A 15,832-nucleotide genomic window follows, 5' to 3' on the forward strand; every position below is an offset into this window, starting at 1 on the left:
CCTCTGGGCAACCTGTGCCAGGGCCTCAGCACCCTCACAGGGAAGATTTTTTTCCCTAATATCCAATCTAAACCTAGTCTGTGTCAGTCTGAAGCCATTCCCCCTTGTCCTGTCACTCCACACCCTTTTAACAAGACTCTCTCCATCTTCCTGGTAGGCTCCCTTCAGGTACTGGCAGGCCACAATTAGACCACCCAAATTCTCTTTTCCAGGATGAAGAAACCCAATTCCATCAGATTTCCTCACAGGAGAGGAGCTCCATCCCTCTGATAATCTTGATGGTCTCCTCTGGGCAGCAGTAAACCACAGTAGAAGTTCAAGGTCAAGCACAGCCTTGAGTTTAGAATGCAGATATACACTAAATTAATTATTTTTCCATCTCTTCTGTGTTTGAAACACTCAAATTGTGCTAAAGTCAAGTGAATTGCAGAAGCAGAAATGAGAGAAACCTTTAAATCAGACCCTCCCCAGCAACACTCCCTGCACATGAAGTTAATGAGTGTGAGTAAAAGACAACTTCAACATAGACTTAAGGAGAAGATTCTGCAATGGGAGTTTTTTGTGGAATTTAAATTGCTTTCTTCTTTGCAGCAAAAAAGTACCAACAAGACAATTGTAAGGTGGATTTAGTTACTCTGGGGATATGAACAGTAGACAAAATTATAAAGGAGATAAATAAAATTCAAAAGTTTTTCTCTGAAAGTTAGCAAACTGAACTGCAAATCCAAGACTCAGATACAGCGGGAAGAGAAGGACAAAGTATTTTGAACCATTTTGGATGGCAGGTGGGTGGAATTGAGCTAGGAAAAACACCTGTGACAACGTTCAGCCATTAGTCACTTAGGAACCATGACTGCTGCATTCCAAAGGGATTGCAACAGCAGCTGCTGCTGCTTTGCTGTGGTGAAGGTGAGACTGGCAGGTGCCAGTTTGGGATGTAGGCCAGGCTTAGAGAGGCTCTGGTGGCTCGGCAGCACCACTGTGGGCGTGCCTGCAGAGGCCAAGGAGGTGGTTACAGCCAGGAGAGAAAAAGTGCTCTGAGACTTAATTACGTGTGTGTGAGCAGCGAGGAAGAAGAAAGGAAACAGCCAAATGCCAGTGGGAGCAATGTGTAACATCTGAGGCAATCACTGTAAGTACCCAGCGCCTGAACTTAAGAACTGGTCGATGCGGTTTGTCACTAGGGCCCTGTGTGAAGACCGGGCAACATCAGAGGCTTGTGGCTCTTATGGTTTCCAAGGAATATGAATTAAGGAAAAGAGAAAAAGACCAACTGAAGTAGCTCTGGACAGCAATCAAACCCCATTTGAGGTGATTCCCGGAAGAAGCTTTGGCAGCCTGAACATCCTGGAAACTTCCAAGGGAAGGAAGAACCGCTGAATTATAATGTAAGTGGGGATGTGCTGTGCCAGGTGTGCTGCTGCCTGCTGGGAAAGGCTTTGGGACAGGGCTGGCATGTCTGTCATATTTTGGTCTTTGTAATAGGAAAGCAACATTTCTCAAAAAGGTACAAAAGCCTGTCTTGTAAAAACAACCTTAGAAACAGCTGCTGGAGCTTAACTTTCGCTATTTCAGCTGGGTTTTCTTTCTCTGTAACTTAGAATTCAGATTAATTTATTTTTAAGTCTATACTGAGTGATAAAACATGATCAGTGGGTCTGCAGAATCTTAAGCAGGTAATCCTCTTCAAAACTACATAGTTTTATTATTCGTACTGTTTTACAAAGTGATGGTACAACACCAAAAATAAATGTATTCATAAATCCAAAAAGTCATGGTTGTTAAAGTAGACAGGCTTAAAGTTTATGCTGACAAAAAGTACCCAAGGTTATCAGTTTGTGAGTTCTTTTTGAAATAAAACTTTTGGGAAATACTAATATATGGAGCTAACTTAACAGGTAAACAGATACTTGTTTCTAGTGGGAGCTTATAATTTTATTTGTCAGAGAGTATTGGAGATAATATTAGACCAAAAAAAAACCCTCTGAAACCAACCCACAGCTATTGGATAAACCCAGAAGTGACATTAACCAGCTTGGAAGTTAAGTCATCAGGAAATGCTTCTTTTTCCTTCAGACAGCTTTTATGTCCCACCACGCTCCCCATTTCCTCATCCTTAAAGATAACTTATTCATGGCACACCTATTATCTCTGTAGGAAGTTCTTCTTCTCTTGGGATTCAAGAGCATGCATTTCCTCTGAGTAAATAATTTTGGTATCTCCTCCCATAATTACACCCACGTTGAGTAGGAACTCTGGCATTAGACAGACATATATTATAGGAACCAGTTAATTCGTTTGACAACTTTACAGGTATTAATAACAACTGCTAAGTACCTCTCCCTTCTCTCAAATTTCAGCTGACAGCACGAAAAGATTGCTGGGTTTTTCCTTTTTATGATTGATGTGACTTGGACATCCTTGAAGAGCAAAGTAGAAGTTGTATGCAATTCAAATAAGCTGAGGGAATGGCAGGTGAGTTCTGCAAGTCATTTGCTTCTCTTCAGCAGATATTTACTCAGGGCTGTTTCCTCAGGATTCATGCCCTGTAGGTATCTGCTCAGATTTCTTATCTGAAGGTAATTTTATATTGTCATTTGGTCTTGCACTTCGTTTTCAAAGTTTTAATGTTGTTATTATTAAGACTTGGTTGAGAATAATTTTTGAGTTAAACAGAGGATATTGGGACATGGAGGAGTAAAGAAATTTTAATTACTTGAAAAGGCACCATTTTTTAAATGCTTTGTAAGATATGTGTTATGCTTGGTATTGACAAAATTTGTGTAATCCATTCTAATGAAGCTGTGAGCATGGAACATATAGATGGGAATTTAAAAATACATTAAAATCCTAACAAAGGAAAATAGCAACTGAGAGCATCTCTGCTTTTTTCAAGTTTTAAATGAAGATGATTATTGAGGTGGGCAATTGCAAAGCAGGGTTCTTTCTCATTTAATGCTGGAAAAAACATTTACAAATCAGCTTTGCAGGGCAAGCAGCAGCTAACTGCAGTTTGCTGTTGTCCCATACATTAATGGTAAAAATTCTCCTTTTTAGCCTATCAGTACTTTCTCACATTACCTTTTTGTGGTCCTAAACTACCAGAAAAAAAAAAATCTTCCTTGAATTTAATTAGAACACTTTTTTGCAAAATTAGTTTTACCTCGTCTTCAAGGATTAAATTGTAGTTTAATATGCAGATATATTGTTTCAGATCTGACTTAGTATTTCACTGATAAGCTCTGTGGTATAGACCTAGAAGCTTGTTTGAAGATCCCTACAATAATATTGCATAGGCATTAATCCCTCCTTTCCATTCTATTCTTTTTGTTGTTATTATTGTTTTCCTTCGATTTCCCTTTAAAATGGTGGTGGTCTTGTGTCCCCATCCTGTCCCCACTCCCCCACCCTCACCCTCATTGCACTTATGATATTTTAATAAAAATTACTTGGAAGAGCCTTCACCAAGGTACTTGCCCTGAGCATTTGCCAAAACTTGGAACACAATGCTCCAGGTGTATTTTGTAGAGTCTCCCAGGGCAGATATAAACACAGAATGTGCTTCTCAGCATTCCCAAAGACAGCACAGCTGCTCAGGTTTGAGCCTGGCAAGAAAACAGGGAAGGAAAAACAATCTTGCAAGGAATATCATATTCATATTTGCTTGCCAGCAAGGCAGTTCAGCATTTGAGGTGTCAGGAACTACTTTACGGGTTTTAAACCACAGACCATAATAACAGCATATGTGCAGGAGGACACAATATCAGAGAACTCCAAGCACACTGCAAGAAATTCTTCTATGACATGAAATTACTGCCTGCTAGAACAGGAACTCCAGTGGTCCAGCTGGAGTTTGAACAGAGCTGGATTCAGACAGATGGATTGATTTGTCAAAAGCTTCAGCATGTCCTCAAATACCTCTTGTTCATCTATATAAGACAGATGATCTCTCACTATGCATTTCTCCTTGCATCTAGGCCAAATGGCATCAGAATCTAAGCAGGAAAAGTAAGATGTTCTAATTGCCATTCCTGTGACCCTAAAAATACGTATTTTGAAAACAGAGAGGGGCTACAGGACGCTTTCTTTGGTGCTGATTGTGAAATGACACCAATTTGATCCTGTAAATTTCTTTTTAAGTCAAGTGGTAAGAGAGCATCCAACCCTGTAAAGGAAGTACATAAGTGCTCTGTATGAGGGCTCTTTAACAAAACCCAAGGAAATATTTCCATTATTGACCAATAGACTTAATTTAATGGGGCATCTGCTTTTTAGTTGTACTTCCTCCCACAAAAGGTAATTGCTCTTAGTAACCTCACCCTGCCACTAAACAGCAAATGACCTCATGCCAGCTGCTTCTTCATGAGTTTTCTTGTGTTTTATAGACCTGACCCCAACACACATCAGCTGGCAGCCATCAGTGAATGCAGCCAACCACCACACTGACAGATATGCCAACACCGAGCTGACCGTGAGGCGAGGACAGCCCTTCAATATCACCCTGTACTTCAACAGGCCGAGGCAGAATGGGGAGAGCCTGGGGTTTGTCACTGAAATAGGTAACACTCCCATAGCTGATCCATGTCCTGAGAGAGCTCTAATCTTTACTCCTTGTAGTTCTCTCCTTATTTTACTTAGACATATGATTTTTCTGCCTGTATTTTTAGTGCTTCCCGCACCCCAATGTGCTCAATTTCAAGTGTGAGGTTAATGTTCGTTTATTTTATGAAAATATGTTTATTTTATGAAAAATCCTTTCATTAGGATCTTTTCTCCTGAGAAGCTGGGAAGCTTCAGCTTCTTCATGTTTTGCTGCTTTGGAATTGTTCACCCAGCATGTGAAATTGTTTTTACTTGATGACCAATGACAGCCAACTGTGTCGAGGCTGTGAGCAGTCACCAGATTTTATTATTATTCCATTCTTTGCTAGCCTACTGATGAAATCCTTTCTTCTATTCTATTAGTATAGTTTTAATATATAATTTTCTTTTAATATAATATATATAATAAAATAATAAATCAGCCTTCTGAAACATGGAGTCAAGATTCTCATCTCTTCCCTCATCCTGGCACCCCTGCAAACACCACCACAAATGGCGAAACCAAGCTCTGGGATGGAAACCTGTGACTCTTTCTCTCTGGCAGGGCCATCCCCCTCGGAGTCCCATCGCACCAGGGCAGCATTCGGCCTCTCTGAGGCGGGGGGCAGCGGCTGGAGTGCTGCCCAGGGACCCAGTGACTCTGCAGCCATGAACTTCACCATTTCCAGCCCGCCCAACGCCGTCATCGGGCGCTACAACCTCACCCTCCGCGTCACCGCAGGCAGCAAGATCTTCTCCAGATACCTGGGCCAGTTTGTGCTACTCTTCAACCCCTGGTGCCCAGGTAGGTGCCAATGCCTTTGCTCTTGGGCACAGCTGACCTTGTTGCTTTCCTGCCTGCACAGAGCTGCTCCCTCAGGCTGTCTCTCTTTGGGTCACCAGAGGCTGCAATCTCAGCCCTGTGCTCAGAGGCCTGGTTTCACTGCATTAAAAATCTGCTGCCACCCCCTTGGTACCCCAACACAATGTGCTACATGGGGCTGTATCATAGGCTGTTTCACTGCTGCCACCCACTTTGTACCCCAACACAATGTGTTATATGCGTTTGTATCACAGGCTCTTCAGAACTGAGCAAATCACTTTTTCTGGAGACAAGGCCTTCTCTGGGCACATTCTTCCAGTGCATCACTGCCCTCTGCTAAAGAATTTCTTCCTAACTGCTAATCTGAATCTCTCCCTTTTTACGTTATAACAGCTCCCCCTTGTCCTAGCACTCTCAGTCCATGTAAAGCATTGCTCTCCCTCCTTTTATAAGCCCTTTAGGCACTGGAAGGCCACAATGAGCTTTCCCTGGAGCCTTGCCTTCCCCAGAATGAACACCCCCAGCTCTCTCAGCCTGGCTCCAGAGCTCAGAGCAGCTCTGTGGCCTCCTCTGGAGGCTCCAACAGCTCCACATCTCCCTTGTGCAGAGAAGCCCAGAACTGGATGCAGTGTCCCAGGTGGTGTCTCACAAAGTCAAGGGGGAGAATCCCCTCCCTCACCCTGCTGCCCACCCCTGCTGGTGCAGCTCAGGATGTGGTTGGCATTCTGGGCCACAAGCACACACAGCTGGCTCCTGTCCAATTCCCATGCTCTTCTCTTGGGTTGAAAATTGACATCTCTTGTTGCTCCAACTTTTCTTTTCCGCACTTCTCCTGCAATATGTTGAGGCTGCAAATTTCTAACCTCATATTTTGCAACTGTGCAATAGTCTAGAAACCTGGATTAGCCTGAAAACGTGACACCCTGGTGCTAAGAGAACTTTTAGCCATCCCAGTGAGTAAAGAGCTATGGGAGAAAAGTAGCCACAATCATCCACTATTTTTTTTCCATGACCATATGTTAATCAAGAGCCACTAAGAAATGCGTCAATAGCCAAGATGAAAAAAGCTGCTAATTAGCTCAGCAAGTCCTGGAAGACAGAAATAATTACACAAATATGTTCAGGAAATTCAGACCATCTCTGCACAGTCCTGAGGGAAAAAAACTTCCCCAGAAACCTCTGAAAAATAATTTGTGTGTGAGTTGTAATTGACGAAAACCACACTGCAGGGACAGCAATATGTGACAGCTCCTGAGCTGGAACACCAGCGTGGCTGTGGTACACAAGAGACCAAACTCTTCTCAGATGAAAACAGACAAATTAAGCTGTGCCCGTTGCAATTTCAAACTAATGATTTTTGTGGAAGAGTCCTCCAGATCTACCAGATGATGCATTGGCTACTGACAGATAAAAGGGAGTATCCTTAATGAATGAAGGATGCTGCTGAATAAGTTCTGCTGAGTGCAATAGCTCCCTGGTCCTGAAAAACAGGAACAGATTCAGTTTGAGGGTATGTTACCACTATTGTAAGTGTCATAGCAGAAGGGAAAGGGAAATTTATTTTCTTGGCACAGGATAAATGGCAAATCTGGTCTGTAGATATGGTTCCAGGTGGGAGATTAATCCTTGAGCTGACGAATACAGAAATTAATTCATTAACTGTGATATCAACAAAGAACTACTTGTAAGAAAACAGGACTAGAGATGAAAGAAAAAATACTGGATTGGAGCACAGCTACTACAGAGTGGATCCTTAAGTATAATCTGAAAAAAATACTCAGATGAAATAGTTCATCACTGACTTTGGCACAAAACAGCATTTTCCATGATCAGATGGGCTGGGACAACACACAGAAATAACTGGCTGACCTTAGTGAGTGGAGAAGGTGAGAAGAAATAAGATATTATATTAGGAAATAAAAGACCACACCTCTAGGGAGAAATAACAATGATTTCAGTGACTGACTTATCACCTGGAAATCATGAAGAATGTGAAAACCCTTGTTAATCAAAGAACAAAAAAGTGAACACAGTGAACACATTTCAACAAAGTGAAATGGCCCTGAAAAAGGAAAATTCAATCTTCAGCTGTATAAGAGAAAATAGTTATACAGATTTAAATGTTAATGCCATTGGATGAGATGACAAGAATTAAACCATGTTCAGTGAAGGGTTACTAGGATAAATTAATACAAGAAAAAATTTCTGGACCAAAAAAAAAAATCTAGTTTAGTAAGCTATAAAGGTTTATTGAGAGCACATAAACCTTAGGAAAAAAAATGTTCTTCAAGTGATTATACAAGGACATTTAGATTGCTCAGAATAATTAAATCACAGAGCTAGAAGGATCTTAGAAAGTCATCTAGTCCTACACCAGGGCTATAAGAGAGGTTCAGTTCAGCACTTAGGTCATTCCTGAGAGGTCTTGAATTCCTTCTCAATGACCAGCCATTAGGGAAGCTCCAGCACCTCCCCTGGCAATTCCCTCCAATAAAGCACAAGCCTTTCTATTAGATCTTTATCCTATTAACTAACCAAATCTTTCTTGCTTTGACTTCAGTATATAATTTCTCATCCTACGTATGATAGACACCAAGAAGAGGATTTTATTTCCCCCTGCCCCATCCTCTTCCCAAGAATTTCTGGAATTAATTACAATGTTTGCCCCATTCCTTGCCCCCATTTATTTCCTACCTTAAATAATTCTGAGTTAATTCATACTTCAGATTTTCAGGAATGCTGAGCATTCTTAGTGCTCCTCCCACTTTTCCCAACTGGTCCACACCTTGAGGTGCAGCACCTGAAACTGGACACAGGTCTCCATGTCCATGCTACCCCAAAACTTCAGGAATCAACAGTGATGATATTATTTTTAAAAAGTGTGGACAGCAACCAGAGAAATAGATTTCTATCACATTATACAATTTTTAAAATAAACTGCAATTTCTTTATTTGCAGGAAGGGAAGGATGGGAAGTTCCTATAGGAAGGTAAAGAAGTTGATTCAATAAAATAGAAAAGCTGATCCTTTTGTACTTATTTCCTGCAATCCTGAACCTTTCAGAAAATATCTTTAAATATTATGGAATTGAAAGCAGAGCTAAGCAGATATTGCTACCTAAAGAGCAACCAAAACAACCTAAACCTCTGTGGGAACCAATACTTTCACAGCAGCTAAATACTGTGCCATAAACTTGGAAAAACAATGAACTCCAAGTGAATGGCTGAGCAGATTATCCTAATAATATTTCTCATAGGACTTTGGATCAGGCAAGCAAAGGTCTTCATTTAGGAATCTTAAAATAAGACAAATGCATCTGGAAAAAAGAGAAAAATGTCATCTGTGTCATTCTTTCCAAATCTTTTTCAATCTGTTCCACTTCTAACTACCCTGAGAAGACAGAAAAATGTGATGAGCTAGCCTGGACTTTTGTCTATCTTCCTCACAAAAACACAATGTGCAGACAGGGGACATTTAGATAATACACAAGGCTACACTAAAAGTAGGGGAAAAAAGTTAAGTAATATGTTATGGACCCTTCTGTCACCTCCCACACCTTCCCTGGCCATATGTAATAACAGACATTATCACTGAACTGCACCTCTTCATGGAGCTGTAACAATTCTATTTTTCAAATAGAAGTTTTCTCCTTGCTAAATCAGGACAAAAATGTTTCTGAAAGGTTGCTGGTATTCTCAGCTTTAAGCCTCCCAACTTGGTTTACAGGTGATGATGTCTACATGTCCAATGAAAACGAGAGACAAGAATATGTTCTAAATGAAAATGGAATAATCTTTGTGGGCAATGCAAGGTACATTGAAGCAAGAGGGTGGTATTATGGACAGGTAAGTCACAAGGAATTTGTTTGAACTCTCATTTTGTCTCCAACAGCATTTATCTTATCATTATTTGCTGTTTATTTAATAACTGCACCAACCTGGGTAGCCTTACTTGTGGTTTGCTCACAGTGTGGCTATCAGCTTTGGGGTGGGATGTCTCAGAAGGGAGGAACTGCAATAAAATCTCCTTTCATTCTGCTTGTGAAACCATCTATTTTCTTAAAAATGTATTTTATCTGATCACAGTTTCAGGACCTCCTAAACATCTGTCTCACCATGCTTGATCTGAGCCTGTACTACCGTCAGGACCCAGCCATGGACGTGTCCCGAAGAGGAGACCCCAAATACTTGGGCAGAGTCATCAGTTCTATGGTAAGGAATGGAAAACTTAACCCCAGCCCCACAGGAGTGAGCAGAAAGCACCTCTGAGGCTCAGCCATGAGCAGTAAATGAGCTACATACAGTGCAGTGCAGACAATTCACTTTGTGCATTCTGCCCACTGACAGATCAATGGAAATGACAACGACAATGGAGTGCTCCTGGGGAAGTGGCAAGGGAGCTTCCACTCGCATGAGAACCCCTCCAGGTGGGATGGCAGCGTGGTGATCCTCAAGAAATGGCGCCAGGACAATTACAGACCTGTCCAGTACGGACAGTGCTGGGTTTTTGCGGGTGTCATGTGCACAGGTGAGCTGTCAGGATACAGGGCTGGGCTGAAATGTTGGGACCTCTGCTTTTATCAGAACTACAAAGCAATAATTTCTACAAAAGGAACAACACTGTGAAGACCATTAATGCTGAAGAATCACAAATTATTTAGACACTTCGTTTCTCAGATATTTGTAACCATTGAAGCTTGTAATTTGTAATCACAAAGCTGCGTGGGTTCTGTTGCATTTCTTGCTCATTTGTTTTTTTTATAAAATGTATTTCAGTTTTGAGGTGCTTGGGGATTCCAACTCGTTTGGTTTCAAATTTTAACTCTGCCCATGACGTGGATAGAAACCTGAGTATCGATAAGTACTATGACAGCTCTGGAAGGACTCTTAATATCAGCAAGGATTCCACATGGTAAATATAATTTCTTCCATCTCATCAACAGCAATAGAGAGAATCTAGACCTAAAAACACTAGTAGTTCAAAAGCAACTGAGTGGGCAAAATGTAATACAACCATCTAAATTAATACTGCAGACATCCATTTGGAAAACAAACAAACAACATGCTTCATTATTTTCTCCCTCCCTGCCCTGAGGTCTCTATACCTCAAAAGCAGACAGTAAATCTGTCCTTTGAAAGAAGTACTGCAACTTGATACTTTGTGCCTCAGTTTAGAGTTTAGAAATTTTTTTTTTTAAATTCACTACTCGTCTCCAATTGGAAGTTTGCATGACTACTCTATATTATTGTTCTTTTTAGACATTGTTCTTTGTCTCCAGGGATTATCATGTCTGGAATGAAAGCTGGTTCGTTCGCCCAGACCTGGGAAGGGCATACAATGGGTGGCAGGTTTTAGATGCAACTCCACAAGAACAAAGCAGAGGTAACAGCCTGAGCTCTCAGCCTGACCTAAGAGTCCTTCTCCAAACTGAGCACAACTAATAAAAGTTTAACATATTTTTTTTTTTACATTTTAGGAATTTTTCAGTGTGGCCCTGCATCTGTCTTAGCCATCAAAGAGGGTGAAGTCAACCTGGATTACGACACCTTGTTTGTGTACTCAGAGGTGAACGCTGACTGCAACAGATGGATTGTGTACAATGATGGAAGCAAGAAGAGAGTTTATTGTGATACTGAAATCATTGGCAGGTCCATCAGCACCAAAGCTGTGGGCAGCAATGGCCGTGTGGATGTCACTGCTAACTACAAATATCCAGAAGGTGGAGGAATTAGCACAAATTATCTCCTTTTATTGCCTACTGAATCCTTGGTGCTGGGGAATGGATAACCTGCTTGCTTTAAACATCTCTACGCTGCCTTCAGAAAATATTTTTGCCATTGTGTTCAGATTACTTTTTTAATACAGTGGGTGCTATATTTCTGGTGCTATATATTTCTATATAGCTTCCTCATTAAGGGACAACACAAAATATACTTTAGTCCCTTCCACAGAAGTGTAAAATTGAATGCATACACAAAACAGGGCTATAAAATACATTTTACTACCCAAGGCAAACAAACCCTCAGGGTTTCACTCCTCAGTGTTTTACTGCAACCATGTTTAATACAGAGGCTGGCTGCCATCAGATCAGCAGAGTATCACTTAGCACATTACTGCATGTTCTGACCAGAGAAAAAGAAATCTCCCTTCTAAACAAATACAAATGCATCATATTTCATTTTAGTGATTTATTCACCTTGTCATGGTATATCCCCTGTGAAAAACCTGAATGGAGTTTAATGAAGATACAGGGAGCTTTTAGGTATTGCATATTTCTGAGTGATGCTGATAGCCTGTATTGGTCTGAAAACCTTTACAGAGAGGAAGTGCATTTGCAACAAAAGTAGAATTTTACTTGGTCCTCTGCTTCCACCAGGTTCTTCTGAGGAAAGACGAGTCTACAAAAAGGCCTTGAGTAAGATATTGGGAGTAAGTGTCACAGAAGGACACACAGACTCTCCTGGGGGAAGACCTTCAGAGACAATGAGAAACCCTGGCATTGCTGGGAAATTCAAGCTGGCTGAACCTCCAGTTTTTGGCAAGGACATTAACCTGGTCCTGGTCCTCAACAACCTCTCCTCGGACCGCAAGAGCATCAGGGTGGACATGAGTGCCTCCACCATCCTGTACACGAGGAGAGCAGTGGCAGAGATCCTGAAGGCAGCCACTGCTGTGGAGCTTGGTCCTAAACAAGGTAACTTTTAATGTCCTTAAGGAGCCAATACAGCTCTGGTCCCAGCCACAGGAAGGCAACTGGAAAGAAGAAGCATCCATATCATACCTGTATCAGCTTTTGGTGCAGCTACTCATTGTTTATGAGTACTTTTTACATTATTTTTTTTCTTCTGAAAATTTTGCACTACTTAAAGCATTAAGTAGATGTCTCATGAAATGTTCCATGGGAGGCTACACTTATGTTGCAGCTCCAGAAGCAGCACTATGTGTGTGTATCATGGTTTCTATATGTATATATATGTGCATGTGTCTGTGTGCGCTGATTATTACATAGGAACACATGTTACTCTTAACAAGTAAAAAAAGTCTGATGTGTGCCTTCTGGCACCCAACAGGCAACACACGAAAAGAAATCAACTAGGAAAAAGCTTAAAAGTTACAGTGAAACTCTGTCTCTCTTTTGAAGAGTGAAGACTATTGGAATTATTATAGAGATCTTTTTCATCCCCAGGAGCTACAAAGATAAACATTTTTCCCATACACAGCAGAAAAGTTGTAGGACTACAATGAGCAGCTGACCAGGTCACTTGAAAAGGATCTCTGTGAAACTTGACCCAAACTTTCTTCTTGACTGAGGTAAAATAAAAAGGTTATAAGGAGGGAATAGATTAAAATAGTTATACCTCTAATAATAAGAAATACAAAGGGTCAGGAATCCAGTGAAATGCAGATAAGCAGACTCCCTCAGTTTCAGGCCAATGTCTTCTATTCAAAAGTGTAAGGGTCAAATGAGTTAAAGTAGGCAAGGATCACCAGAAGAGGGAAATACACAATCAGTCTCACAAGAAGGAAATATAAACAAACTCCACTGCCATCTTTTCTCTCTTCAGTAATGAACAAAACCCCTCACTGTAACTATTTTCTCTTTAGCTTGCTTTGGAAATGTAATGGTTCCTAAATATATTTCTGAATTCTAGGGAAGCATATCCGGGTAAAGATACCTTATACTCATTATGGAAAATATCTGACCACTGACAAAAGGATCCAAGTGACTGCTTTGTGTGAAGTCATGCGCTCACAGGGGCTGAAGCTGCTGGTGGAGAAGACAATCATTTTGGAGAACACAAACATCATCATTAAGGTGAACAATTTTCTCCCTGATGTTCTGAACAGGAGCTAAAAGATCTTTCTGGAGCTCAGATCTTAAGATGAGAATCTGGAGATAAATTTATTACATTTAGCCTGCCATTTCAGATGTTGTTCCAAAATTCTGCCTGCTTGAATTGAGAATGGAAGGATGTAAGAGGCCAGTTCTGAACCTTGTCCTGAATCTGCCCTGTTTCTCAGAACAGCTCTGTTACCTTCTTTTTTCCCAGTCACAAGCCACTGCCTTATGTTCCACAGTCCTTGTTTTCATTCCATGTATTGGCAAGTGCTTGTGTTGCCCTTGAAGAACATTGCCAAAATTCAGACTTAAACCCTTAGTTCTAACCAGTGCTAGAGCCAGTTCATATTGTTTTAGCACTTTAATCCTAATCAATGATGTGCCAAAAAAGAAAAAAAGCCATTCAGCAACCAAAATATCAGACAGGTTGCATGGGACATGTTAGTGTAGAGCCAGAGCTCTATTTCACTGAAATGATGCACAAAATATTGCAGACAGCTGGACAGCCCTATGGAGCTGAGCCACATCCAGCTTCAAACATGAGGAAAGATAATGTTTATCACATCCAGCTTCAAACATGAGGAAAGATAATGTTTGTCACATCCAGCTTCAAACATGAGGAAAGATAATGTTTGCCAGCTAAATGCCACTTGCAGCTCCACTGAATCCTGACTCCAGGGAGCAGAAACATAAGCCAGGGAGTGACCAGAAAGGTGTTTTGTGCCTCAGGTGCCCCGGAGGGTTGTGGTGAACAGAGCTGTGTCCCTGGAGATCTCCTACGCCAACCCCCTCCCGGAGCCCGTCAGCCGCTGCGTGCTGTTCGTCACCCTCATGAACCAGCAGGTCAAGATCAAGTAAGTGCAACCTGCAGCAATCCCTCACTGCCTCCAGCACCACCAACAGCACATCTGACTTCTCACACAGAAGGAAAAAAACACACTTGGCTTGTCTTTTTTATATTTTCTACTTCTGAAAGCAAAAGTGACACCATACGATTCCTTCATCGTGTGGTGATTCCTTAATCGTGTGGTGTTTCTTCCACATAGAGCTTCTTTAACAACTCAAACCTGCTAACATTCTTTTTTCCTGGGAAAGCAAATGCACCTGTCAAATTCTTTTGTCTCTCTGCAGCTTATTCTACAGTTTGGCGTTCTGGTTTTATTTTCATATACAATACCCTGATACTACAAAGATAATTAGGCTAAAGCAAACAAGTCAGACACTCCCCTTGGTTCAGCCCAAACAGAAAGTTTCTCTGTTCTCCTTTAAAGCAAGAAAAAACTTGCCTTTTTAAAACCTAAAGGCAATTTGTTATTTTTATTATTTTCTTTTCCTCTGGACTCTGCTGCTTTATGGATCAGCTCAGTGTTGAGTAATAGTTTGCATTTCCTAAAGCTTCTTCTATGGTAAAACAGCCTGACTTGCTTTGGCTGTGGAACTGTTTGGACTTAATAATCCATAAAAAAAAAGGAAAACATTGTTCCAGTAAAAAACTAAACCAATTTAGGCCAAAAGTAGATACAAGCCAAAGCACAATGGCCATTAGAAAAATCATTATTGCCAAAATAGATATGAACCAAGCAGGCATTGGACAGAGCACTGACCTTTGACATCAAAGATTTTCTATTCTGAGTTTGCGCTGACTATCCAAATTTGCATCCAGCCCTAAGATGAAGCTGAGACATTGCACCTCTCTTTTCCATAATTCCATTTAAGAATAAAGGAAGATGGTTCTGTCCTTTCTCATTTCTTAGTCTACACAAAGCCTCAAGTCCTTTCTCATTTCTTAGTCTACACAAAGCCTCAAACCCTAAATAATTCTCAAAACACAAGGCTGGGTCTCAAGTAAATGCAGTTCTATTCCTTGGGAATCTCATAAAAGACAATTCAAGCCTGAACTAAATTTCTTTTTTTTTTTCTATTCTTTTTTTTTTTTCAGTTTGGCACGACTGGCACCGAGGGAGAGATCAAAAATATCTTTTGAGTTCACACCTCGGAGGGCTGGGCCCTTACAGCTGCAAGTAGACTTCTCTTGTGACAAATTTTCACATGTTAAGGGATTTGTAACAATTGCAGTAGCCCCTGCATAATGTGATGGAATCAGCCTTCCATTTCAGCATTAACACAGCAAGACACTCTCCTCTGTATAGGGACAGGGGTGACAGAAAGGAACTTTGCACAAAAATTGATGACTTCTTACATTGCAATAGAATCCAGTCTGCTTTCATGGTGCTTAACTATTTAGTCTCTAATTGTATTTCTCTTCCCTCCCACCCCCTGACAAAAGAAAAAAATTCAGCCCCTTCTTTATAGAAATAGTTTCACTATTTTCAAATCTCATTCTGTTAAGCTCCCAGTTTTGACTCTTCCCTCAAATAATTAATACAATCTCCCTTTGACCAAATTCTAATTGTCAGCAATAAATAAAAATAATTCTCAACTGTATTGTTTTGTAATGATTTGTACATTCTATCGGGTTTTACAAGAAATCACAAGTCTGAGGAAAAGGGATTTTTTTTTCTTCATTTCACAAGCCACTAACCTAGAATAATGGAACATTTCCTCCATTGTTCACCTAATATCTAATC

General features: G+C 40.8%; 1 protein-coding gene across 1 annotated transcript; it reads left to right on the plus strand.

The window, feature by feature from the left end:
• The first annotated feature begins 1,191 nt into the window (after positions 1 to 1,191).
• LOC131564159 (protein-glutamine gamma-glutamyltransferase 6-like) lies at positions 1,192 to 15,612 on the plus strand. Its single transcript, XM_058814450.1, has 14 exons — positions 1,192 to 1,388; positions 2,361 to 2,475; positions 4,386 to 4,559; positions 5,147 to 5,386; positions 9,131 to 9,249; positions 9,490 to 9,615; positions 9,751 to 9,931; positions 10,180 to 10,315; positions 10,683 to 10,786; positions 10,881 to 11,123; positions 11,781 to 12,098; positions 13,057 to 13,220; positions 13,974 to 14,098; positions 15,184 to 15,612. Exons 2-14 carry the CDS (start codon positions 2,469 to 2,471, stop codon positions 15,332 to 15,334), a joined length of 2,088 nt encoding a protein of 695 aa, XP_058670433.1. The 5' UTR covers positions 1,192 to 1,388; positions 2,361 to 2,468; the 3' UTR covers positions 15,335 to 15,612.
• The last annotated feature ends 220 nt before the right edge of the window (positions 15,613 to 15,832 follow it).

Source organism: Ammospiza caudacuta, chromosome 15, assembly GCF_027887145.1.
Source record: "Ammospiza caudacuta isolate bAmmCau1 chromosome 15, bAmmCau1.pri, whole genome shotgun sequence".
NCBI classification, from domain to species: Eukaryota; Metazoa; Chordata; class Aves; order Passeriformes; family Passerellidae; genus Ammospiza; species Ammospiza caudacuta.